The 25,744-nt window shown below is 42.4% G+C and overlaps 1 protein-coding gene across 2 annotated transcripts; it reads right to left on the reverse strand.

Moving 5' to 3' along the window:
• Positions 1-324: 324 nt before the first annotated feature.
• On the reverse strand, positions 325-24,630 carry atxn7 (ataxin 7). Of its 2 annotated transcripts, XM_076096338.1 has the most exons (14): positions 24,469-24,630; positions 23,106-23,204; positions 21,972-22,002; positions 19,053-19,271; positions 18,721-18,789; positions 13,676-13,780; positions 9,389-9,650; positions 8,396-8,730; positions 7,856-7,938; positions 6,400-6,680; positions 6,023-6,212; positions 5,719-5,840; positions 4,440-5,595; positions 325-3,577 (listed from the first exon to the last, which is right to left on the reverse strand). In XM_076096338.1, the coding sequence occupies exons 4-14, from the start codon at positions 19,261-19,263 to the stop codon at positions 3,560-3,562; spliced, it is 2,832 nt and encodes a 943-aa protein (XP_075952453.1). In that variant the 5' UTR covers positions 19,264-19,271; positions 21,972-22,002; positions 23,106-23,204; positions 24,469-24,630; the 3' UTR covers positions 325-3,559. The 2 variants fall into 2 exon arrangements, with proteins under 2 accessions (XP_075952453.1, XP_075952452.1); XM_076096337.1 differs by lacking the exon at positions 21,972-22,002.
• Positions 24,631-25,744: the final 1,114 nt, after the last annotated feature.

Genomic DNA, 25,744 nt, shown 5'->3' on the forward strand with positions numbered 1-25,744 from the left:
CTTGCATTTCAAGATTCTAAACAGACTTTTAACATATGAAGTTCCCAGAAAAGTCATGGCCAAGATATCCGGTGGCAGACTGCCAGCCAATGGGATCTGAGATTGTATGACATCAAAGGCCAAAGTCACTGTGACCTCACCAACATGCTTTTGGCCATAACTGAAGAATTCATATGCTAATGACAATTTCACAACAATCTAACAGGATAAAAATGAAGCGATGTTCTGTACCGACATGGCTGTAAACTGCAACTTGACTGATCGACAGACATACAAGGCGAGGCGGTAATTGTAATGTACTTTATGAAAGAGGCAGAGACGTCATTTCATATAAATAGCAGTATAAATTATTTTATTTACAGAAACTTGTTACAAAACAAATATACTATACAATCTTTTTTCTTTAAATATTAATTCTAACCTATGTTTTGTTCATGAATTACATAGCAGCCAATACATAAGTCCAGCTGAAAATGATTTTGATGTATACAAAAAAAAAAATCTATACACGCTTTTACATAGTATGAATGGTGGATTTATTGTTTCCTCCCAAACACGAGCTGTATTCTCTCACTTTCACATTCCAAGTCTATGGTGCTATTAAAAAAAAAACGTCCTCGCAACGTTTCCATCTACTGGAAACGATGTCAAGATGTCAGTGGAGTTTGAGGGTAAACAAAACACTTGATTGAAGGTTTTTAAGTAAAAATCCCAGTAAACCAGAGAGGACTTAAGCCGCACGCACACACACAGGCTATCGAAACCTCCACGTCTTGTCTGGAAAACGTTTGACACCCCCCCCCCCCCCACCACCAACACAACACTTAAGTTTTTCATACTGGGCGGCTGACAATCTCAGGTTTTACCATATTTAGGGTTCATAGGCAGATTTAAAAGCAAACGCCTAAATGCTTCCAACATTCAAGTAAGGTAAAACAACCCAAAGAACACTGTCCTCAAACAGTCAGGGTGAAACTACTTCAGGCACTTTCTTAATTTCATACTTCTTTTAAAAGCTGCAAACTATTTCTTTAAAAGCTGTGATTGAAATGACTTGTTTGGCAACGACGACGCAAGCAGTTGGACTGTTTGTTCCTCTTCCTTGCAATGATTGCTTCAAGTCCCTCCAGCCTTTATAAAAGAACGCAAAGTGTTTCAATCGTGAAATGTGTTTCAAGGTCTACAAAGTGTTTGACTGAAAAGTTAATGGAAACTGGTTCGACAATGGGCACAGCTTCAAGCCTGCAGGACGCTTCAAAATCACAGGCTAATTGGGTCATATGGTAACTTTTTGTTGTGTTGATTCATAGGCAACGTAAAATATCTTGTAAAAGCACATGTGATTGAGACCTTGAAAAGTGAATAAAGGTATCCTGTCATACAGACATGCTACAGTGGCAATACTTCACCTTTGATACTATAAGGATCTCAGTACATGATTCATGAGATGCTTCAGCTTCTACATATAGGCATATTGCATTCTATAGACTTGGCAGTGAACCACTTCAAATAATCAAGTTCTCTGACTTGTTATCTTTTTTTTTACTAAATAAATAATTTTCTTTTTAAATTGTTTTTTTTTTTTAAAGATTGTACCAAAAATTCAGCGTGTACAAAAATTGCCTGTGCAAAAATACATATTTCACTATGTACAATTTAACAAAATACGTATTCTCAAATTGGGAAACTCCAATACTTGTTTGATACATTAGGCTACGGGAAATAAAAAGGTAAATTAAGAATCTTAAAAAAAAAAAAAATAATTGTCTCCTACTTTTCCACACTGACATCACTGGAGGTTCCATAAATCAACAGGTGTTGCCAAAAGTTTTAATATGTCCGGTGAAGCCATCTCCATGAATCTCGCACCATAAAACCCACTCAAGACCTCTAGAAATAAGCAAACATCCCGACAAGTATTGCCTGATTTAAGACTCCATTTTGACAAAGGAATAGAGTATAATGCCTGGTTATCCATTCTACTGTGACAAATCTTTTCTCAACACACACCAACATCGTGTTACGGCGAGGCATCGGAACTGTAACACCCAGTGCTTGGGTAGTGGTTACACACACACACACACACACACACACACACACACACACACAGGAGGGACAATCAAACCCACAGAAGACAGGTGACGTGCATAAAGTTTGCTCCAGTTAAGACGTACCATACCTGATTCCCTATGTAGGAAAAATAAACATTACAATTCACATCTGCCCACAACAGCTGTGGATTTCCCACAGCTGAATGGGTAAAAAGTAGGTAAGTTATGGCAATAATATTAAGGTTTGCACAGATTTTCTTCATATCCACACAGGCAATGCACCATGAATGCTTTATGAGCAAGACTGCCCACCTTTTTCATTTAAAAAAAAAAAAGAAAAAGAAAAGAGTAGTTGGCAAAGCTGATAGCAGCTTTTGGCTCGCTTTGTGACAACTAAGCAGTGCCTGTGGAGAAAGTAGTTCTTTCAGTTCTGTTCACAGTTGGGGGTAGGTCTACTGTGGCGATCATTTGTGAACAATGAAAAGATTCAGAAAATTAAACAGGTGTCCCTCAAGACAAAGTTATCGCTCTGCCACAAGATTCAATCAAATGGGCACATCAGGCGTCCTTTTCACATTTGAAAGCACAACTGTCTTCACCACATCTACAAAGACTCTTTGTAGTTCAGTGTAAAAAGATCATCAGAAATCATAAAAAGGTAACACTTGCATAATTATTCTGGGTAATAAAAGAATTGACCAGATCGTCTCTACGGGCTCCTCTCAGGCTACTGCGTGGAACTCCAAGCTAATCAAACGCGTCGCCAGAGAGTCAAACTAATGAAAAGTGAAACAACAAGGTGATTGTGTGTTGTTTAAGGTGTTGCAAGTAACAGTTTGCTGCTCCTCCTCCTCCTGCTGCTGCTGCTGCTGCTCTCCTTCCAAGGCTTCTGAGATCAGGCGCTGGGGGTGTAATTAAGTTGGAAATTCCAGTAGTCCAGCAGAATCTGACATGAGAAAAATTCTCTTACACGCACACTCGCACATTCGCACACTCATTCGTTAACAAACACGGAAGAGATCGGCTTGTTGTCTCCCCAGTTGCTCAGTGTCATGGCGGCTTGTTGCGGCAACCCTTAACCTGAACCCAATGGGCTTTGAACCGCAGTTCAAGAGACCCCTGGCTGTTGCTATTGATCCTCCTACTTCAAGACAGGAAGACCTCTTAGAATACTGGGACAACACATGCGTGGGGGGTCCTTGGCTCGCTCATCAGACCCCTGGCAATCCACGCTATACATACAGTGCCATTGCACCCTTCCTCCCAACACACACACACACACACACACACACACACACACAAATACACATGGCTTTGGGAGAAATAGTAAGGACCACATTGACTTCACTGGGCAGTCCAGATCATCTCCACCCTGAGGATTGTGGGAAGCTGAGAGTAATGTGGGTTTGATTTTAGAAGGCCTTGTGAAGTCCGGAGCAATATGCGGACCGCTCTGGACTTTTCCCCGTCCGCCTGCCGGTTCCATTCACAGAAGCCGGACACCGCTGTCAGGGACGAGCCTTTGGCTGGAGGGGAGAAGGGAGAAAGACAAAAATCAGTATGAAAATGAAGGTAGGCTACGGAATGTCTTTGTACTGTCGTAATCTGTCTGTATAGTAGTTCTGTGCTAAAATATGAACTCACACATTCTAGGCAAGTTCAAAGGGTTGTAATTGTGAAATTTATCCTGGTAGAAAACCTTAACATCATTAAACAAGAAGTGTTTTCTTTGCTAGCAAGCTTAGAGTAAACGGTGTGAACTCTTGGTCCTTCAGTTTAAGTGAATTTAACCAACAAGCTGAATCCATGAAAAAGCTGCGAGTCTTTACAGAAGTAAGAAAATTCAAAATACCGTTTACATTTGTAACTATGCTAATAACTAATACTCCAGCTTTGAAAGGGAGCTTTTCTTAACAGTGTAGCTCATATGCTTCATATGTTGATTATAAAGATAGTTAAAAACAAAACAATCTGTCATTGTTAATACTTTATGTTTTTAAGCACCCGTAAAGATAATTTCCCACTAGCCCTAGATGTTTGTGGGATAATGTGCTGCAGTGGATGCAGATCGGTCTTAGAATATGGAACGTAAACCCCGAGAACAACCTTGGATTCTTAGAGAGAACAATGAAAGAAATGCTGAATGAGAGGTTGTGTTGCCCTACAGAAGCTAGTGTAACAGAAGCTAGATCGGATGGGACGTCATGACATCATCTCAACTTAAGGTCGGTATGAAAAGTAGAAGTTTCAGGGTTCTGGTATTGTACATGCTGTCTCACTGCCACACTTTCATGGCTTACTGGAACACAAACATAAAACAGAGCGGAGATTACACATTTATCTCCACTTTTAAAAATTAAAATGCATCTTGATTGGTACAAAACCCACCTGATGTAAATGGGAGTTGTTCGGTAAACCCGGTGTCCCTGGAATACTTCGCCCATGCTTCCCATGGATGTTGTTAATGGCAGGTGACTTGGCCACTTTGGGTCTACCTGGTCCAGGTCCCACTCCCCCTCCTCCCCCCCCACCACCACCACCACCACTATTAATGCCGCTGGAGGCAGGAGAGCCTTTGCGCTTCTTGCCCTCCAGGCGCCCATCTGTGGAGTGGTGGCTGAAGTTGGTGTGGTGGTCAGCTGAGGATAAGGACTGGTGGTGGACAAAAGGTCCCAGGGAAAGGGTGGAGTCACTGCTGTTCATCACTACGCTCATGCGCTTGATGGATTCTGCAGGGCTGCCCGAGGGAGGACCTCGTGCTGGCGGCCCCGAGGAGCCGCCTGCTGAACCTCCAGAAGGCTCAGCCTTGAGGCTGAGTGAGTTAGTCCGCACAGTGGGGCCACAGTTAAGCCCCACGCTGTGGACTCCGCTGTGGGAGGAAGATAATGACAACGACGATGAAGGACCTAATGAGCCGTGGTGGTAGGTGCTCCCTGAGCTGCCAACATTCGTACAGTTCTTCTTGAAAGGGGAGGAGGCGGAAGAGTAGATGGCATTAGAAGAGGAGGACTCAGAGGGGCCATGGGATGAAGAGAGTATAGAGCTGTTCTTCCTCTTCTTCCCCGAGCTGAAGCTTGTGTTGCTACTGTTACTGTTGGCTCCACTGCTGCCCCCACCAATGGAGTTGGGGATGAAGGGTATCGAGGAGCTAGAGATCTCCTTGGGCCTGAAGGACGACGACGACTTGGTAGTGCTGCTGCTGGAGGAACGGGACTTAAGTGCCCGGCCTGAGGCTAGGGAAGGAGCTGAAGAAGAAGAGGAGGACAAGTGGGCTGAAGGCATCTGCGGCGACGAAGACACTTGTCGGGCCTGCGTAATGCCGTAGGCCGGGTGCTCAGCCCCGCCCTGAGGGGAGCTGCGGGCATTTAAGGTGGTCCCATATGAGAGCACAGATTTGCCCTCGTACGATTGGCTATAAGGAGTCTGGGGCAAGGTGGCAGGGGGGCCCAGGAAGCCTGAAGAGGGGGTGCTACCGTGGGAATTTGTGCTTGTCCTATGGGAAGGTGCAACGGAGGAGGAGTTCTCCAAGGCCAAGGGGATTTTCCTGCAACAAGGAACAATATCATTCATTAGCTCCAACTTTTAATAGTTCAAGAATGCTGACCGTAAAAGACAAGGAGGCCAAATAGTACGTGCTTCGGCCATAATTAAATCTGGACAGACTTACTTCCACATCTGAGAGTTGACGTGTTTGTCCATCATCGTGGTTAGGGCACATCGCACTTTGTCCCATCGCCTGTCGAAGGAGTAGCAACCTCTCCCTAACAGTCGACTTCCAAATGTACAGTACTGGGAACAGAGAGGGGGTACCAACTATCAGTACATCATAAATCAATCATAACAAGCAAAAAGTACTTACTGTGAAATCTGAAACGTATAAGGGATTTCTTTTTTTTTTTTATCTACAGTGCTTCCTAAATAAAAGTAGTTGCATGGCTAATCAGAGACCAGTGATGGTAGGGTGCACTTACAGCTGCCGGTCGGGGGTGATAACCTGAATAGTGACAGTCCAGTTTGTCAGCGCTGTCCTCCCGCTCCTCGTTCTCTCCCTCGTCACTGGAGGGTCGAGAAAACCCACCAGGGGTAGTATGAGCAAGGTGCGGCGACTCGTGGACTACTGCAGGGTCTCCGGGGATACCACCTCCGTGACTGCTGTTTAGTCTGATGGACAGATAGTGTGGCCGATCATTTTCAACTTTAAATCGTTAAAAACTGTTTAAGAGAATCATACAAAATGTATCAAATGCGCAATGGTAACGGTTTGTTTCACCTCTCAGTGATCAGGACTAGTTTGTCGGGTGTCACTACACGCAATACATACAAAGAACAGATCTGGGGCAGAACATACCGTGGAAGACCAGGGCTGTGAAATTTGGGCTTGCAGAGTGGCAAAGGCTTAGTGGCGTCTGGGGCAGGGCCGTTCCCATGAGCAACCTGGTGGGCGTCATGGGCAGCAGCGAGGTGGGAGGAGGGGTGTGGGTCCCTGAGAGAGGTATTTTGCTGGGAATGGGGTTGGTGGAGCTCTCTCTCCTTCTCCTTCTCCCTTGTTCTGTTCTTGTGCTCTGCCAGCAATGTGTCAAAGCGCTTCCTCCGCCCTGGCACCGCCCTCCGCTGGCTTAAGGAATGTGTCTGGCGGGACATTAGAAAGGTGCAAAGTCAGAATTATTGTTTGGGAGGTGATGGGATGTTATTTTAACTCCAATGTGTACATGAGTGATGCATCTCTGAAATGTTTTGAGAATATGGCATGTGTGGCTTTGCGGAAAATAATCACAACCATCCTTTAAAAAACTGGTAATATTTTACGTGTTAATTATTGTCAACAAATTCCACATAAAGGCCAACACCAACAATGCCATGGAACTCTATCATTGTCATAAAACTATTATTATTGAAGTGCCACACTGTTGCACTGGCTGACATGTTCCTTCATTACAGTACATTGAACACAGACACTATAGTGTATTTAGAAACACAGAGAGCAGAGAATTCTTTTCTGTTAATTCAGTTCATAGGTGCTGTGAAAAAAAACACTTGTAACGACAGGGAAAACCCAGATTTTCCAAAGATTTCATTCACATTTTGGAAACATTCCGAGATACTCCGCGTTTCACAGTTGATTCCATTCTTATCATCAAATTCTGTGATTGTCGGAGTTTTACACAGAAATCTTAGGGCCCTCGTTAGCTTTTAAAATAAACAGTGCGTAACATTTAGGATGATTAAGCGGAATATTATCTGCCAGAACTATGTTTTAATCAGTGTAGAATCGCTGAAGAATCGTGTTTTCGTCAGCTTAGAAAAGGCCATTTATATCTACATGGGGAGCGGGTCCTCTTGCACTGCCGCGCGTCTACAGCAGCCCAGAACAGACAAACTGAACACTGGCTCTAACGAGAGCCTTAACATTTTTACGTTATCTGCTAGGGAAGCGTACCGAAACTCAGTCTTAAAACGGGCCCCAGTGCTAAACTATTAAAGATCGGAGTATTGATAAGCCCCGATGTTACTGTTGCTTTATAGTAGTACTTTTTAGGGCTAAGCTCCTCCAACTACACACACACAGCCACAAACAAGCTAAAACAAAAGCTGTATGGAGTTAACCGTTTAGCTTAGTTTGTTCTTGTAAACTTTTCTGCTGGCTAAGAGAAAGCAGCCAGAATGACTGATATTATCTGACGTCTGTGTTCTTCATTCTTAATAAACGTCACTCAGAAATATTATTTATTTGATTAATCTTTTAGATTTGTTTCCAGTGAGATATTAATGACTTTATGAAGTGACAAAGCAGAGACGCTGCTTACCTTGCATGTTAGGGATCTTGTGCATGGTTTCCGAGCGGTCATATCCACAACGCCACAGTGGGCATCGGCATTGAACTCACGTTCTGAAGGCACAGGAGAGAAGTGAGGGAGGAGAAAATTGTTACTTACATACATTGTGACAAATCAACTGTTCTGATAACTTGCTTCACTGTAGGTTGTGTTACGTAAAATGTCTTAGATGAGTCATGGTCTTTAAAGCTGATGGATGTGACGACGTGAAGACGGGTAGCTGTTCTAGTTGGTAACTTCCAGAGTTTTTGGTACCCGTGGTTAATATACTGATATCTTGTGGGTAAAACGAGTAATATACTCTATAGATGTTTGTTGTGTTCAATGGTATAGATTACGGATGTCAGGTCTTTACACAATGGGATGTCTTGCAAGATTAAGATCAGAGAAAACATAAATATGTTGTATGAAACAGTATAAAAATACTCTGTCATAATCAGACCTGACAATACCTATGTTGACAGCAAAAAACCTGAGTAGCAGTTTCACTTAATTTCCTCTCCAACTGACCTGTCACTCTCTTGTTAAGGTGGCGTCTGCTACTGGCACTGCTGCTGCTGTCCTGCTTCTTGTCTGAGAGGACTGAGAGGTGGCCCTTGCCGTTGGGAATCGGACCCGGGGCCAGTAATGGAGGCTTTGGTATGGAGGGACAGTTAAGGCCTGGTTTAAGGGCTGATGATGAGGAAGCGGAGGTGGTGATGGTGGTAGTGTTGGAGCTCACAGTGGTGCTAGAGGAGGATGTGGAGGAGGATGAGGTGGTGGCTGGGGCAGATGGGGCCTGCACCAGCTTAGCGGACGAGTCCACCCTCAGATGCATCTTCTCCACCTTGACAGCCGGGGTGAGGCTGGAAGAGAAGGTTACAGAGATGAAGAGCGCAGCAAGGAGGAAGCTGAGAGTTAGAAACGCGGAGCCAGTGAGAAATGCATGGTAAGAGACAGATGTGTACGTATGGAGGGGGCTGAGAGGACAAAACATAAATCTATATGATCCATCAGTTATCAAAGACTCTGGTAATAAAAAAAAAAAAAAGACAGGTGTCAGAATATATGACTTTTCTCTGGACCGATCCCGAGCACAGATCCTGGACGAAATAAGAGATTTTTTATAATAATGGCACCGTACTGCACTTACAACTCTTCCTCAATTAGACTGCAGCCTGTTTAATGAGGAGGAACATTTCAAACACAAGTTGACTCCTCAAAGACTATGACTATAATGATACAGAGTGGCGTTTCTCTATGCACACAGCTATCTTTGGCCGTGGTATATTAACCAGGCAACGGCCGAGATGTCTTTTTTCACCAAATTAACCGTAATCAATTACAGCCGAGTAAATATTACAGGCAACAGTTGTTATAACAGCAGGAAAATGAAGAATCGGTGGCTTAAACTTTTATATTGCTATGAAAACGACTAACTGTTCAGCCCAGTTCTTGGTCTATACCGGCAAATTGCACAACCCTAGAAACACACTTTACTGCAAATGTTACAGAGGAACTTACATCTTGTCCAGCTGGGGTGTCCTGAAGGGTGCAAAGGGGGTTCTTCGCTGAAAGCCTGGCAGCTTCTCTTTGGCTGGTTTGACGAGTTTGGGATTGGAGGACGACGCTGAAGATCCAGCGGTGGAAGGTCGGGTAAGGATGACTCCACTTGCCAGTCCAGCTACAGGCCCCGAGCCCAGCCCGGGTCCGCTGGTCCTGTTCCTGCCCGACACGGGGAAGGGGGAGGTGGAGGCTGGCTTGCAGGCCGAACTGTGTCTTCTCTCTGGAGCGACAGTACAAACCAGGTTGGCATTAAAACATAATAATGAACTCGATTAGATGATGAGGGTGAGGCATCACAAAGCTTTGACCCAGCACTATAAGAAAAGGTAAGACACGTGGGAACATAGAGATCTTCCTTTGACAGTAGTGAGCAGGTTACCTCGACAACAAATAAGCAGCATTTGTGATTCATGCCAACTCCGTCTGAAATAGAAGCAGCCAACAGGTCAAGGACTTCATTTCCTGCCTGAGCTTCTAACAACCTCTAACTGTGCAAACTGATAAAAGGCAGTTTGACAGCAGAAAAGGTTAGGGTTGTACTGAGATGTGGATGAAAAGCCAAAAATAGATGAAAGGAACAACATTTTCATCGCTAAGTGCTTGCATCCAAAGCTAAATATATTTTTTCCCATGGTGCACCATGGTTTCCAAACATCATCGAACATTGGTCTGTTGCGAGTGCGCCCACAATAATTACAGAAGGGTTTTGGGGTTTTCAAAGGACGCTCTCGCTATTTTTAGTAACCGCATACAACAATGAAATAGCACACTCAAAATAACTTCATTGAAATTATCACTACAGCTCCACAACACAGACACAGAGAGACTAGACTTTCTTTACTGTCACAGCTGAAACAACCCAAGGAAACGGCAAGACAGCAACCGTATGATAGCATTTTATTATATTCAGAAGTTACTGTAACTTGCATCAAAGTATTAAATCTTGGCCAGGCAGCGGCTACCTAACAGATATACTGGACCCCCTGGGGTCATACAGACAGACAGACAGACAGACCTGCTGCTCTGACTATAAGTGGAGAGAGAGAGACCGACAGACATAGAGACAGAGCACATGTCGTACTCTAGAAACTATAGCGACCGGAGGAGAAAACAAACAGCATCACAATATGCATTGCTTGCTATGTCCGTAGCTAGCAAAGTTAGGGACAAGTTAGCTATTAGCAAGCTGATCACCCAGTTATCCTATTCTTTCTGCTGATGCCTCACATCTTATTGCCTGTATCCACTTTTGTCTTCATAGGCTACATCCACACTAGTACATTTCCATTTTATAACGCATATCTTTTGCTACGTTTACACTGAGCGTCCACACTACTCCAGAGTTGTAGAGCACCGAAAGCGAAGAGTTTAGAAACGCTACCAAAAGCCGGGTAAGTTTAAAAACTCAGAAGAAGGTTTTTCGGTTCAGCAGCTTATAAAAACTTAGTTTTGGGTTCTTTAGCCTGTTGGTAGAGAACTTTCCACCACAAAGCAATGTTCTGTTTGCTAGCAGGCGAAAGTGACAAGGAGGCACCTTCACACCATTCAAAGTCAACGAAGAACAATGAACTGTTTTTGCCTTCCATTGCAAACATACAGTGAATGAAAGAGGATACAGCTTCAGGAGCACAAACAGGTTTTCATAGAAATGATCGGTGTCAGCAGCTAGCTAACGTGGTAGTGTTGTGGGCCTGGTTAGCTAAGCTTTTACTGGGCTAACTCCATGGAGTGGCAGGAAACCGGGCCGTAGGCTAAAGCTCAGCAGGTTATCTGCAAACGAGCTTGTTGCTGCAGAAACAGTGTAAGGGATGCAAACACACAAACACACATGCATGGGCAAGGAGCTAGCACTCCCTATTTCCCTCAGCCCCCAACACACACACACCTTCAAACTGTATAGCCTTCTTCCAATTTCCCTTTTTAGGCAGGAAAAACCTCCAAGAATGCCCTCTTCTTATCTAAGGAACTGTCTCTACACACCCATTCACGACACACTCCAGATACCTTCCCTCCCTTTCTTTCGCTGCCTCCTGCCTAACCTCCTTCCTTGTCCTGTCCTGGTCATAGTCAACAGCACACAAACTCACACCAGGAAACCACAGCGTGACGCTCAGTGCTCTGTCCACAAAGCACTGCACTGAGAACAGAGAGACAACACCAGCGGCAGAATAAAAGAAGAGTTTGGCGTGGAGGAAATAGAAACAGTAGACACAAGGAATAAGAGGAGCCTTAACGTCCTCTTTCACACGGTCAGTTGGCTCAGTGCTAAGGGGAATCCCTGGCTGTTTGATGGCCTTACTACCATCTCAACAAGCGCCATGTTCAAGCCGGTGCATGAGCTGGCCTCTGTCTTCTCGTCAACATAACATAAACACTATGGTTAGTTTACTTGCCATCTAAGCTCAAGGCGCATGATCCCATAATGTGTGTTTGTGTGTGTTTGCTCAGCCAAGGCAACGTGTGTGAGCAGAGCTGTTAGGAGACGGGAAGCTTCCCGTTCTGCGGTGAGCGTCACCCCTGCTGGGATCAGCCTCAGCCGAGAAGCACAAACACCTAACGGGAGACAGATGGGCTCAAAGAAGCGTGCTAAAATCATATTGATACCATCTCAATGGTGCTGAGATCAGTGCCTTTGCCCCGCGTTAACGCCACATGAGGTCGTCTTATAATGACATCAGAGGAAGGAAGACGGGAGGAAAATCCCAGCAAGGGCACTCCTACTCTGTATGGCCATGTATAGTAGCATTGCTACAATTAGTCAATCCAAAGAAAATGACTCACCAACTATTCTATTAATTGTTTAAATAATATATCAAACAAAAAATAGCAAACATTATCCGATACTGTGATCAACATTTTCTACTTTCTGACATTTTCTAGACTAATGGATTTGGCGATGCATCTAAATGAATAGTCACATTATTCGAAAAATAATCATTAGCTGCAGCTCTATTGCGGTGCTTACAACTCCTACTTAATGGAAATTAAAGGAGGCACCATTAGCTGCTTGTTTGTATAACTAGTGCAGTGCATTCTGCACAGTCTGCATTCACAACACCACCCTGTTAAAGATGTACGGCAGCCACCTGCTGGGATTTTGTCAGCACTGTTTTACCTAATAGGCGCTGTAATGCCCTCCAATGAAAAATCCCCATGCAGGTATGACAACTAAACTGTAATAGTCATAAGTAATAGTCTGGTCTAGACAGGCTTGCATCAGTCTATATTGTTTAGCAGTGTGGGAGGAACCGTCTCTTTGAATATTGTAATAGTGGCATGGACAGTTCCAATGGGAGCCATGTGCCATTATACCCCCCTCTTGTGGCTGACCGTGACAACTGTAACTGCTGACACACTTCATGGAGAATCCACACCACTGACAGGAACAAAAACCCAACAACAATTTAGGACAAAAAAAAGACACAAACTATAAGAAGAGAATGTTATCCGATGTGTGATTCAGATGCTGGGAGTGAGAATGTAGTGACGGGACAAAAACTGGTGCTAATAAGGGTTGAAGCCATCGATTTCTCACATGAACAGACTTCATGTCTTCTAAAATTGACTTAATTTACAAAGATTAATATACGTTATTGTGGTAAAACAAAGAGTCTTACATGGCAGGACATGGTAGATGTCACTCTAACATGCAGCATTTCAGGAAAATGAGATTGCGAGTGAACAGACAGCTTATTTATTTCAGCGACTGTGGGCGTTTGTGAACTTGCCGTTAACACTGTCAAGTTTAAAGAGACCCGCAGTGATGCAGTCACTCTATTTACAGATCTATAATTCATCCATTTACTCTAGCACTATATTCAAACATCCAGCTCAACTACAAAGCACACACACGCGCACACACACACCTAAAGTATAAACAGAACTAGAAATCCTATCCGAGCTGTACATGTTTTTAAAAAGTACATTAGTGCAAAGACCGACACAGTCGCATCAAATATTAACAGGGGAAATGTCAACACGCACAAGTGAGACAGTGAGTTAAATAAATAAATAAATCAAAGTCTGTGGCGTCTGATCTCGGGTTACTGTGCGGAGAAGGAAAAGTGGAGGGGGAAGTGATACCACGGAGTGTGTCGATGTGTGAAATATCACCACCAGCCATGAAGTGGTATATGGTCCCTACAGATGAAGACTACTTTGTTACATTTCTTCTTCACTGATCTACTGCCTGTACCGTCTACGTTCACTCGCTCGTGTAAGTGTGTGCATGTGCATGACACTTACCGTAGTGTGCTTGGAAGGCCTGGGGCTTGACGACCTGGCCGCAGTGGTTGCACATCACCAGGTAGAAGTCGTCCTGTGCGGGGCATTGGCCGAATATGGGCATGTCTGTACACAGGGGAAGAATCAACCGGAGAGGCGACAAGTCAAGGAGAGGCAAATAAAATAGACCTACATTCACCTGGTGCTCCAGTTGGCAACAGACTGACTCTTCACTGAAACATCAATCATTTGTTGTCATAACACTGCTGCAATAGCTCAAGATAGGGCAACTTCAGTTTATTAGCTTAACATCAAGAAGGAAACCCGGTTATAATAAATGTACACATCCTCGTGTTGCACAACACACATGAAAACGCATAACCATATAAAGAATCTTAAAAAACGAAAGCGCTCACTCAATGCAAACTGTCGAGCGAAGTCTTTACATGCAGATACTGATCAAGAAATAAGAAATAAATTGATGGAGTCATTTCGTTTTATGTGACAGTAAACAGAGTATCTTTGGGTTTTGGACTATCGGTCAGATTAAACGAGGAATTTGAACTTTTCACCTCGGGCTTTAGGAAAATACAATACACCCCCCCCCCCCCAAAACAAATCTGAAAGTTTATAGACCAAACGTTGAACTGATTAAGTAATAAAACTAATCATTAGTTGCAGTCCTACAATCAAAACAGAGAGATGTTGGTTTTCATCAAAGTCTGTCAAATTATAAAAGTTCCATGTTTAAAATCAACAATAAAATATTCCAATCCACGAATGAGATCCTGTTCTCATGAGTCAGGACTCATCTGAAACCTCCTCCCCTAAAACCGGCCCATGCTTAACACAAGACAGCGTTATGGAGTAACGATTTAAATGTGGAGGCACACAAAAGGGTCACGAACCCAAAAACCTTTTGACAACTCAACGCAGTGCCTCTGTCTGGATTAACTGAAAGGAAGAGAAACTGGAAGACACGGCTGATTACAGGGGGGGGGGGGGGGGGGGAAGACAGGAGAATTTCCCCGTGGTGCCACTAAGGCGGTGCAACTTTCAGGCGCACGATCATAAACAAAAACATAAGAAGCATGACTTCCAAGGTATGGCATGTCTGCAGCTCCAGCATCTCAAGCCCACAAATTGAAACGAACCGAGCCTCGCACTTCGCAAGCCACTCTAGGGCAAACGGAGGGAAGTGCCGCTACTCACCAGAATGTGATCAAAATTTACCCTGGCGCACGGAACCAGAAACCACCTAATTAAGGAGGCTAATTAAGAGATTTGCCTGGGGCGTTATGATGGCATGAGCAGAAGACAGGATACAAGAGGAGAGAAGTGGAGCCCCTACTCAATATGTACTCCACCAGGGCCGTCAAGGGTTCTCCAAACGTCGCTAGACGAGTCTGGACGGGATGAGGGCCATTAAGCAAAGCCCATATAACAAGGGGCCGACCAGGCGGGATTCCCTCTCAGTGAGGTTAGTGGCAGTCTTGTGTGGATGAATTGACAAGCCTGATGCTACTTAATGCATGTCAATTGTCTGAAGTCACTCTGCTAAGTGTCTCCTTCAACAGCCGTGGAGCAAAAAGACTGATTCTCACAGCGGCTGGTGACTGCCAAGGAAAAAAAAAGGCAAACGTCTTTACATAATGGACAAAGGCATGTAAATTATACAGAGCTTGAGTTGGGAAGCACACTGCTGATGTGCACAAGCGAGGGTCGGACTACTATTCAAAAGAGAACAAGTGCAGAAATGTGATGCGGAGTGGCAGCACTCACTGGTTGCCACTTGCGCAAGCCATTAAAGCAGAAGTTGGAAGCTTGCCTGAGTTCTGTGTAACTTCTTGGTTCTACACGTCTGTACTAATCCAACCATGAGCCAGTCTCCTGTACCAGCAGCAAATTTAAGTTATGAGAGAGCACACATACTTGCTCAATCAATAACCTCCCATGTATTCTCCATTAAAACTTCTCTCGGATCCTTTATTGAAACAGGCCAAGAACTGTGGCGTCCAACAGGCTGACCACATTTCCTCGCTGAATCAACAGCAAGGTCAAAGAAAACTCATTCCCAAACTGCTGCAGTTGTTCACTTGGAGCGTTCTCCAAACGGTTTGCTCGACTATAAAAAGCAGCCGAGCTAGATGGCCTCCCCACTCTGCATTCAACGCACTCGCAGCGACTGAACTGTACCGCTGAAATGGCTCGACTTGAAGAGTCGTCCAACGCCACGGTGTCTGCCCCATTCTCAATCTCCATTTTCTCCTTGTGCAAGTAGGAGATGAAAAGGATAGAGAGAGAGAGAGGAAAAAAGAGAGAAAGGAAGTCATGGTGGAGTAGAAAGGCAGCGTAAAGCCAAGAAAGGAGCGTGGAGAAAAAACACAGAGAGAAAGAGAGCAGAGACGCAGGCCGAGGCGTCGGTAAGACAAAGCGAGAGTCAGCCGAGGAAGAGGAAGAGAGCCTGTGAGCACGAGACAGAGGAAGAGAATGAGAGTCCAGTTAATCTCAGCATCCTCATCCATGGCAGTGATGAATGATCTAGCTCTGGCTGCCTCTGAGCTGAACACACGCTGGCTGAATCTGACCTGTGACTGACACTGGCACTACATTTCCCAGCTTCCCTGACTGTGACAGTGCCACTGTAAAATGTATCAAAAAAAGGGGAGACGAGTGGATTCATCATTCATTAATTCCCATACATTTTTTTGTACAATGTGTTAATCGTCTGTGTGTGTTAGAATGGCGGTTACGCCACAGGAGGAATCTGGTGGTGAGTCATGGCGGAGAGGTGTAGTCATCCACTTGTAATACCCCAACAAAACACACACGCACACACACACACACACACACACACACACGAAGGCTCACAAAATAACATTCTATGAATCTCCGGCAGCATGTGCCGATCAGCCTCATGACACAAACAAGAGATACCAACAGATGCCGTCACATGATGGGAGACATGTTTCAAGCCACTTGCACATCAAATGACCTCACAGTGTCACATTTTATAAGACCATTAAGTCTCTCTGCTTTCTTCTGAAGATGCTTCTTTCGACCTGGAGATACAATAATCTCATCTAAAAGCAGACAACATGTCTTTAGGTGAACCGCCACCTTAATGTAATGCATCTCACACTGCTTTGTATGAAATATGAAAGCTCTACTTTTCCTGACATTGGGAGCCTCTAGTCTAGGACATGCGTCATTGACATTGTGCAAACGCAACCTTAGACAAGTGCTCTGTCAAGTAGTCTGCAATTAACCCTTTCCTATACAGCAGCACATGGAGAGGGGGGAAGAAAAAGACTAAATCTAGACACACGGATGACATCATAAGCGTGGGCCAAAATCATGTTACCAAATGAAGTGTGGCATCTTTCCTCATGGCCATTCCTCATTGAGATATAACTTCAGACAGACCAGTTCTGCAAATGCATTATTAGATGGCAGGAACGTGTTCCTCCAAAGTGTTGGACAAATCAGTGTCCAAAGGTGTTCTATAGTAGGAGTCGCCAAAGTCCGAAAAACTGTCAAATTAAGTGAGAATTAATCACCACACCACAGTGATCGCTTTGTTGTTTGCTGTGGAATTAATGATGGTGTTGAATGCCATTTTTCTCTGCCAAATTGTACACACAAATAGATTTTCAGAACAGAAAACAACGGATGACGAATCTATTTTCACTCTACACTTAGTTCTGAAAAACAGCTCAAAGAAATGGATGCAATGGTAATCTTGGTGTCCGAGTAGCTGCTATGAATGTCCCATAACAACAAGGTGACATTTGATATGCCGTGTGTCCTTGAGCAATAGTATCGACATTAGCGAAGCATGAAATCTTTCATTTAACTTTATTGAGCTAGGCTTCAATCTACAATCACAGTAGCACCAATGTTTGTTCATCATTCATTCATTAAGTCATTCTGTCAGTCTGGGAGCTTGGTGAGCCTGGAAAATAGTGCATGATTCCTGATTTATAATTAAACAAGGTGCCAGTTTATTATCGTAACAATTTACCTTTGTAGTTCTAAATCCAGGCCTGACAGCAGGACAAATCAGCTAACGCTAAACACGGTGTTTCCAAAAATAAAATTGCAGTTCAAACTGCTCTGAAACATCAATCTGTGGCTCAGAAGCCAGATGATGTGTGTTTATGATATTGTGGGTTTTAATCACCTTTCTCTTAATTCTGTCATGACTGGATCTTTTCCGGTACTGTAACCTCATTTTTATATATAAAATCAGCTAAAGAGAAAATTCCTGGTATAACCTTAGATTATAGTAACTAGAATGATCAAATTCATTCCGTCACTTAGATTTCAAAGCAGTCTGGTTGTTGTTTTTCTTTTATCCACCATGATGGCAGACTTTCAAAGTTTACATTTATCCAGCGTGAATAAATCAATTGGTGGGCAAGTGCTTCAAAAGACATTAAGAAGTTATTTAAAAATTGAGCATTTTGTTCAGTTTGCTTACAATATTTCTCTAAATATGTAGTAACAAAAACATGTGTTGAATCAGCTTGTGAAATAGGAGCAAGCCATATCGTAACTTCATAATGTTCAAATACAGCTATGGCTAAGCTTTGAGAAAACATACGAATTTGACTCCAGTTATTAACTTTCAAAATGATTAGGACCTTCAAGTTTTTAACGACACAAACCTCGCTGTTGTTTTCAGAGACACGTGAAGTGTGGATGATTTCGTATGTAAAATGGAAGAAATGTAGATGATGGAACAACAAAGTATATTAAATGCAACCTCCAATCGGAATATGAATTTGTTATCACTATGTTTGGGCCTATACCAAAGTACAGCGAGTTTAAGTTGTTAACTGTTAAGTTATTTTAGGGACAGATGTAAATGTCAACTACCACACAAATAATAAGAGACACGTTTCACTTAGTGTTTCCGGTTGTCCAGTCAGTTCATGATGCGCATGATTTACAGTAGCTTTACATACTGTCCGAACGACGCGTGTTAAGTGTTTGAATCCATGTGCAAAGCTCCACAACCAAAATACACCTTTGGCCCTAGAGACGAAAAAAAACACACTCACCTTCTCTGCACAAACGCATGGCTTCCCGATTTTTCCCGGAGTCTTTGAAACTTTCCTCCGATTCGGCACCTGAAAACGAGGCGATCAGACACAGACAAATAAATAGTTGCACTTGCTTGCCTGTTCATGCTGTTGCTACCAGTAGCGTTTCTTCGTATTCCACCAAAAAACTGCATGCAATCGGCCAAAAAAAAAAAAAAATTTAAAAAAAAAAAAAAAAAAAAAAAAAAAAAAAAAAAAAAAAAAAAAGAGAGGACAGGACTGGCAACTGTCGCGCTCTACCTCGCTCTACCTCGCTTTCTGGCGCACATTCGGGACGCTGGGGAACTCACCGTCGTTGCCGTTGAGTTTGGCGGCGTCGACCCAGTTGCTCCAAGGCTGTCCCAGCATTATTTCTGGACTAGGCAAGGATCTCCGCTCCGCAACAGTCGCCATTGCTGTGGAGCCTTCTCCCCGCTGGATCTGCTGCTGCTGCTGCTTCAGCTGCTGCCTGGCCGCTCGGCGCTGCTCCCCCCTGACGTCATCCTCGGCCCTTTCCGACATTCTTTCCGCTACAATGTAACAACACGAGAGTCAGCATTGGTAGCGCTCGGGATAGGAGGACTTTTTCACTGATTGACGCGGCAAACGCGTGTTGTTTCACCAAACACGCCCCTCACAAAAAAATTTTTTTTTAAAAAGAACCTCTGTGTGTGGACACTTGACAAGCAACAAGTACAAAGCTTATACAACATATGACATACAATATACTGAATTAACTGGCAGTTTATCTAAAGGGGTTTCCTGACTTGTTGGCTTTAATTCATTTTACATGCAATGCTTAACTACTTCGCCTGGTTAAAGCTAAATCTTGATTAAACACGACATGCACATAATTAGGGGGAGCTACACAATATTATACAGTAGTATTACATGATTTATATGAAAATAGAAATAAGTATATCATACAGCAGCATACAGCCCAGTATCCAACAGATTTGGATATTTATTAAGCCCGTTTTGAGTGGATGCCTGTTTACAGTCTACACATCATGCTTATGCAAATTCTTAATATCACTTCTTGCAATGACAAAAATAAAAAATTTCCACTTTCTGTTAAGAAAAAGAAAGCATTTAGAAATCTAAAACACATCAGTGTCATATCAAATGTCTATGAAAGGACTTGGTTAAACAGATCCCCCTGTGGCTGTTAACTTTACGTGCAAAGGCAGAGTTACCCACAGCCAAGTAGTCTTGACTTTCACTTTCAAAATGAAATGCTTGTGACCTATCCCAAAGATGCATATAGACAACAGACAAAAGCTGACAAGCAAGAAAACAAGTAATGGAGGCAGTTTCTTTGCCTTGCCACAGACAACATTTACTATAGAAACTGATGCAAAGTAAGACAGTTACTTGACTTACAAAAGGCACAAACATTTCTAGTCTTCATCTGGCGATGTCCTAATAAAAAACCAAGGCCAGTTTGAAAAATCTGAAAAAATCCTCAAAATAAATGTTAGAAAAGTTCAATGAATTCTTGAGGAACAATGACCTTGCCCAGTTGCTAATTTCAAGAGTACAGTTCAGAAACTTGGCTTTGTCTATGGACCAACACTAAATATATAAATTGCTAGTATCTCACAGAAAAAGTTATGTTTTATTTTGTTAAGTCTTTATCTATTGCCTATGCATACACCAGTCTCAAATTAATTCCATTGTATCAAAGTGATCCAAACAATATAAAAAAAATCCAGACTCCACTAGAAAATCTAGCCGAATATGTTCATACTACAAGGATGTTGAGTTTCAGAATGCAGACCTTTCTAAAGCAAAGTGGCTACTGTAGGAGCTGTTAAAATGGTCGAACCATAGACTAAAAACAAAATAAATGGATCCGGCATCTTTGGCCGTGTTTACACCTGGCAATGACATTCATCCTGGGGGACCTGATCACATGTAGACAGCTCAAAGTACAGGTGTGAATGCACCCAAGAGGTATTGAGAACGCATTGAGATCCGATCACTCAGACCACAGTCAGAGGTGGCCACATTCTTTTAGCAGTATGTACGTGAATGTGTCCTGGGAAACATTGAAGGACCGCCTACTCAGCTGACGTCCTCTGCGGAAGTAAGAACTCATTCGCCAACAACGCCAGAGGTTCCAAATCACATACTTTTTCTCTTTACTATTAGTACGTACTGAAGCTCTTACAAAGTATGTACTTTTGCATGCAGTGAGCATACAATTGGGACATACTATTTTGTCATGACATTTCGCCCTAAACCTTGCTATATTCGTCGTAGTTTGTAACTCAAAATTTGAAGTAAAACAAAAAGGTATGCCCATTTAGAAAAAGGTGCCATGTCTGTGATCTCTCTGCAGCTCAGTCTATGTGACGTATCCTCTGCTGCACATTAGCTTGTGGGTCAGAATAGGCAGGAAAGCATGCTGACTTGCATACTGCAAAATGAAACCGGATGCAGTAGAATTTCCTGGTATTTTTGGCATACTATGTATTGGGACATACTAAATATTTTCCTGGGATACTAAATAATATGGCAGTATAGGTAATTGAGCACACTCGTACTATATTTCACGCAGTAAGAATATTTTGAAACGCCCATGGAGATACATTACGAGTGCGTCAAACATCTTGGGCGAGTTGGTCTGTCTGGAACACCCCAAGGAATAGACGCAGTCTGTATGTTTTGATATCTTCAACGCGTGTGGAGACACATTCTATTGCCAGGTGGGAGCTGACGGGTGGGAGCTGTCCACTTGTGACTGGATCAACCATGACACATGTAAATGCCAGGTGTGAACAGGGCCTTCGATATCACTCATAGGTTTCTGAAGGGATGAATCAACAACTCCCGACACTGGCATGCCGGGTTAAACCCGAGTAGAATACAGTATATTACGTTCAGGTTACCTGGTTGTTCAAACGACATTTCACTGTGCTACTTTAACATTGATATGGATACCTACAACAACTGGGTGAGCCGGCATAACAAGCATGATGCTGAGTGCTGTTGTTGTAGTTTGAGGGTGACAACACATTAAAAACTTTTAGTGCATTGTTATTGTCATTTTCTAAAATACTATACAGAAATAATCAGCATTACGTGAACAGTGTCAACAGATACTCTACAGGTATTTGAAAGGGCTCAAGTACATCTCAAGTAGATTTCCCGCAATGACACAAAACATTAACACTATTTTTAAGAGGCATGCATTGAACATCTTTTTGCTGTAATGTGAAACTTACCCGTTTAGACACAGCAACAAATTAGGAAACCCTGTGAATGAAATTTTTGGTATGACTTTTTTGACTATTAATTTTGCCTTCTTTCATTACCAATCTATTAATGACCAACACTTAAGTTATGACATACCAATGCCTTAGTACTAATCCATCTTGATGAGTAGCAGTGACTACGTCTGGGATTGGACCAGAAGCGCATCTGCTTTTTAAAAAAGCATTGCAAATTCTTAATCTTTAACATATAAAAATATCAAGGTTTCCACTACAGCCCCTTTTAGACAAGCACTGTAATCTCACACAAAGCATTTTTGTGTCCAGTGTACGAACCAACCAATACATACTGATAATATTCTATTAAAGAGGTACTGCACACTAAAATGTGTTTTTGAGCCGTTAACTAAATGATATGACTGTATTGTGATGAAACACTGCTGGTGTTAATGTTGACATTTCCACCAAACTCATAAAAATACACATTTCTTGGGTTAAAAAATGGCTCAACACGCCATCTACTGTTTCAAACCAGCCCTGCCCCTCACAAGGCCAATGCTGACATGGAGTCAACCGGCTGGGACATTTATATTAAAAAATAGTTTAAATCTTTAATCAGAGGCCAAGGGATATTACTGAGCAACTCCTGCCTCACACATCAGCAAAAAAGTCCGAACAAAAACAGAATACTAATGTATATTTCATTAAAGTAGAAATAGTATTCATCTCAGGACTGATGCATTTCATCTGATGCTTTATCATTCAAGTAAGTAAATGTATAATCATGAAAGAGCAACAGATAGAGGTCTTTTCCTTTTGCTAGATACTAGCTACCTTTCCTAAGGACACATTTCTATCATGACCACATGTATAGGTGTTTTGTTTTTTAAAGTTTTAGTTTCTGATATCCACAAACAAGCCAACAATGTTTGGCTTGTTTGTGTTTAATAAATTAACCTAAAGAAATCAAAAGTGGGTTCTCTGGAAAACAATTACTATAAAATTGTTGAACTCCAATACGTTTCTAATTCAGCGACAACTGTTAACATCTGTAAGCACTATATAACTACTTAAGATTATTCTATAGCTAAAGAAAACAGTAGCTGTCAATAGGATGTAGAGTCATAAGTAGCTGTGATATCTTACCTTGGCAAATTAAGAAAAAAGGAAGTTAATTTGAACTCAATCAACCGATCCTCATCAGTTTTGGTGCTCGTTGGCCGCCACACACACTGGAGAGGAAGTCTGGAGACACACACACACACACACACACACGCACAGAGAGAGAGAGAGAAAGAGAGAGAAGACGAGTCAGTATCACGTTCTTTGTTTTTTCGTGTTCCTTGATAAGAGTAAATCAGTAAATTTGGAATTATAAGGAAGGTAACTCTATCCTCCTTGGGCCCTGTCGCCGAGTTCTTCACCGCTATGCAGTAAACAAATCCTGTAGGCACAAGCCCTAACCATCCTCTCCAGCCCCACAACAATCCTTTTTAAACACATATAGAATAGATAGATTCTGATTGTTTTTGTTGTCTTAACTGATAAAAGACACATTGTAATGTATTCATAGAGGTAGCAAATGACTTGCTAAAGCAAAACACAAAGCCATACAATGATAACTGGTGCGTATGAATAACAACCACTTACTTTACATTTGTTTAAATTTGTATGACACTTCAAAAGCTACTGATGAAGACAATGGCTGGGTTGTGTCCTGCATGTCCTTAAATCATCCCAAAAAATAGTATAATGCATTTTATAATATGTCTAACATATGCAAAATCACATAATATAATCAACTGAGATTCCTTGCAATGAACCTCTGGTCTGCTGTATCATATATCATATTGAACTGGCACCCAGCCCTTACACATTTCTACATACACTGGCTATTACTATGGCATCAGAGTGAAAGTATTATAAAGTGTAGCATTGTTCTTTTGAATAGCCCGCTATATGGCAATATAAACATGTCAGCACGCGCAGCTTAGGCTGAATCCAATCGACGTTTGGGCTCCAAAAATAAAGTTTATCAAAGGCCATGATTGGCAATAGAACATTAAGTAATAATTTATTTAGTATCGTATAGAACTTGTCGTTATAGTTTACAACTCTGTTAGCTAGCTGACATTAGTTACTAGAGACCAACAAGAGCAGACAGTTCTACTGGCTAGCGTTGCTCCCACCTCTACACATTACCACACTAACGTACATTAACATTGTTGTCAATGAATAGAAAAGACGAAGCACGCGTTAATCGTAAATTCGACATGTGGAAAAAAAAGACACAAGGTCCATTATGAGTTGTGTCATGAAAACAGGCTCCATCCAGTGTGGGTCTGTGACTGGTACAAACGTTACTAGGGAGCAGTGGTGGCTACATTAGCCTGCTAGCTGACGCCTGTAGCCAGCCATGACTAGCGTTAGCTAAGAAGCTGGCAGAAGCCTGACAGCACAGCAGAAGTCATTAGCAGTCGTCACGGATCGACAACAAGTTCACTCTTACCAAGGCTCTGGATGCTGTAGGCGTAAACGTGACACCAGGCAGATATATATCAGCTGGATGAACTGGGCGAAGGAGACAGAAGACGGTGGGAAAGAGTGAGTGCAGTGCTCAGCCTCTGTGGAGGTCTTCACCTGGTGCTTCCATGTCTGTTTACCAGACTGCATTCTGGGACAGCGACGTCACTGCGCTAGCACGCACGCACGCTGATGAGTTAAAGCAGGTTCTCCACCATCAAAGTACTTTTGGTCTTTTATTTTCAATGGAAAATAGCGGAGGTGTCATATAAATTACTACACAGAATACATTATGTGAAAGATGTTCTTCAGAGAGTTTAAATTGCTGTGGATTACAGGTGCGATTTATTTTTTTGTGCGCATTTATACCTAAATTTAAACTTTTTGACAGGGACATCAAGTTGTAACTGAACCATCTCCATGTGTTGTTTTATTTTGAGAACAACTTAACATTTCAGCTGACTATATGATTGCCATTCAATACACCTGACAATGTAAATAGTTAATTATGATGCCGTGGCCTTAAATGTCACTTAATGTGTCCTTATCAATTTATATCTGCAGATTAATTGTATACTGTACATTTATGTAAAATAAAGGGAATGGATGAGCTGCTCACAACTACAAAAATTGAAACTAGTTGTGGGTTAATTAAACAGCTCTGGAAAACTTCAGAAAACAAAAAAGAATGGTAAATGCTTTCATCATGTCATTGTGTCATGACGTTTAATGTGAGTTTTTAGGTTACATTCAGATTCTAAAACTAGGCGAGGTGAAGTGGTGCTTCAGGCTTTCACTTTACATATTTGATCCTGTTCTGAGAAAGAGGCTCAAATGAAGATGATCATAAATACAGACCCTTTCGCTGATTTTTTTTAACAAAAGGTTTCACATTGACCCTCCACAGTTGACATTTTGTGTCAATGTTGATGCTGCCCTTTTTTTTATTCATCATGTCCTCTTATATGCACCTTTGGGTTGTATCTTGATTTAGACAATATCCTTTGTTTTTGAATGAGAGTATTTATAGTATGTATAATGTCAGGGCTACATGTTATCTGTCACTGTCAGAGGTATTGAGTTTTAAGAATCTGTTTGGCATTGAGGAAGGAAAACATAAAGCTTTGTTTGAGTTTGTGAAAAGAAACTGGATTAATGAAGGTTATTCAGTACTCATTTTGTTTCTGTTTTGCTTTTTTCCCCTCCCATGACGGCACGAGGCAGTGTCGGCATCTCCGGCTTCCTCCAGCATAGTAGTTGGG

This window comes from Anarhichas minor, unplaced genomic scaffold (assembly GCF_050575085.1).
Source record: "Anarhichas minor isolate MPS153535 unplaced genomic scaffold, ASM5057508v1 ptg000021l, whole genome shotgun sequence".
Lineage (NCBI taxonomy): Eukaryota > Metazoa > Chordata > Actinopteri > Perciformes > Anarhichadidae > Anarhichas > Anarhichas minor.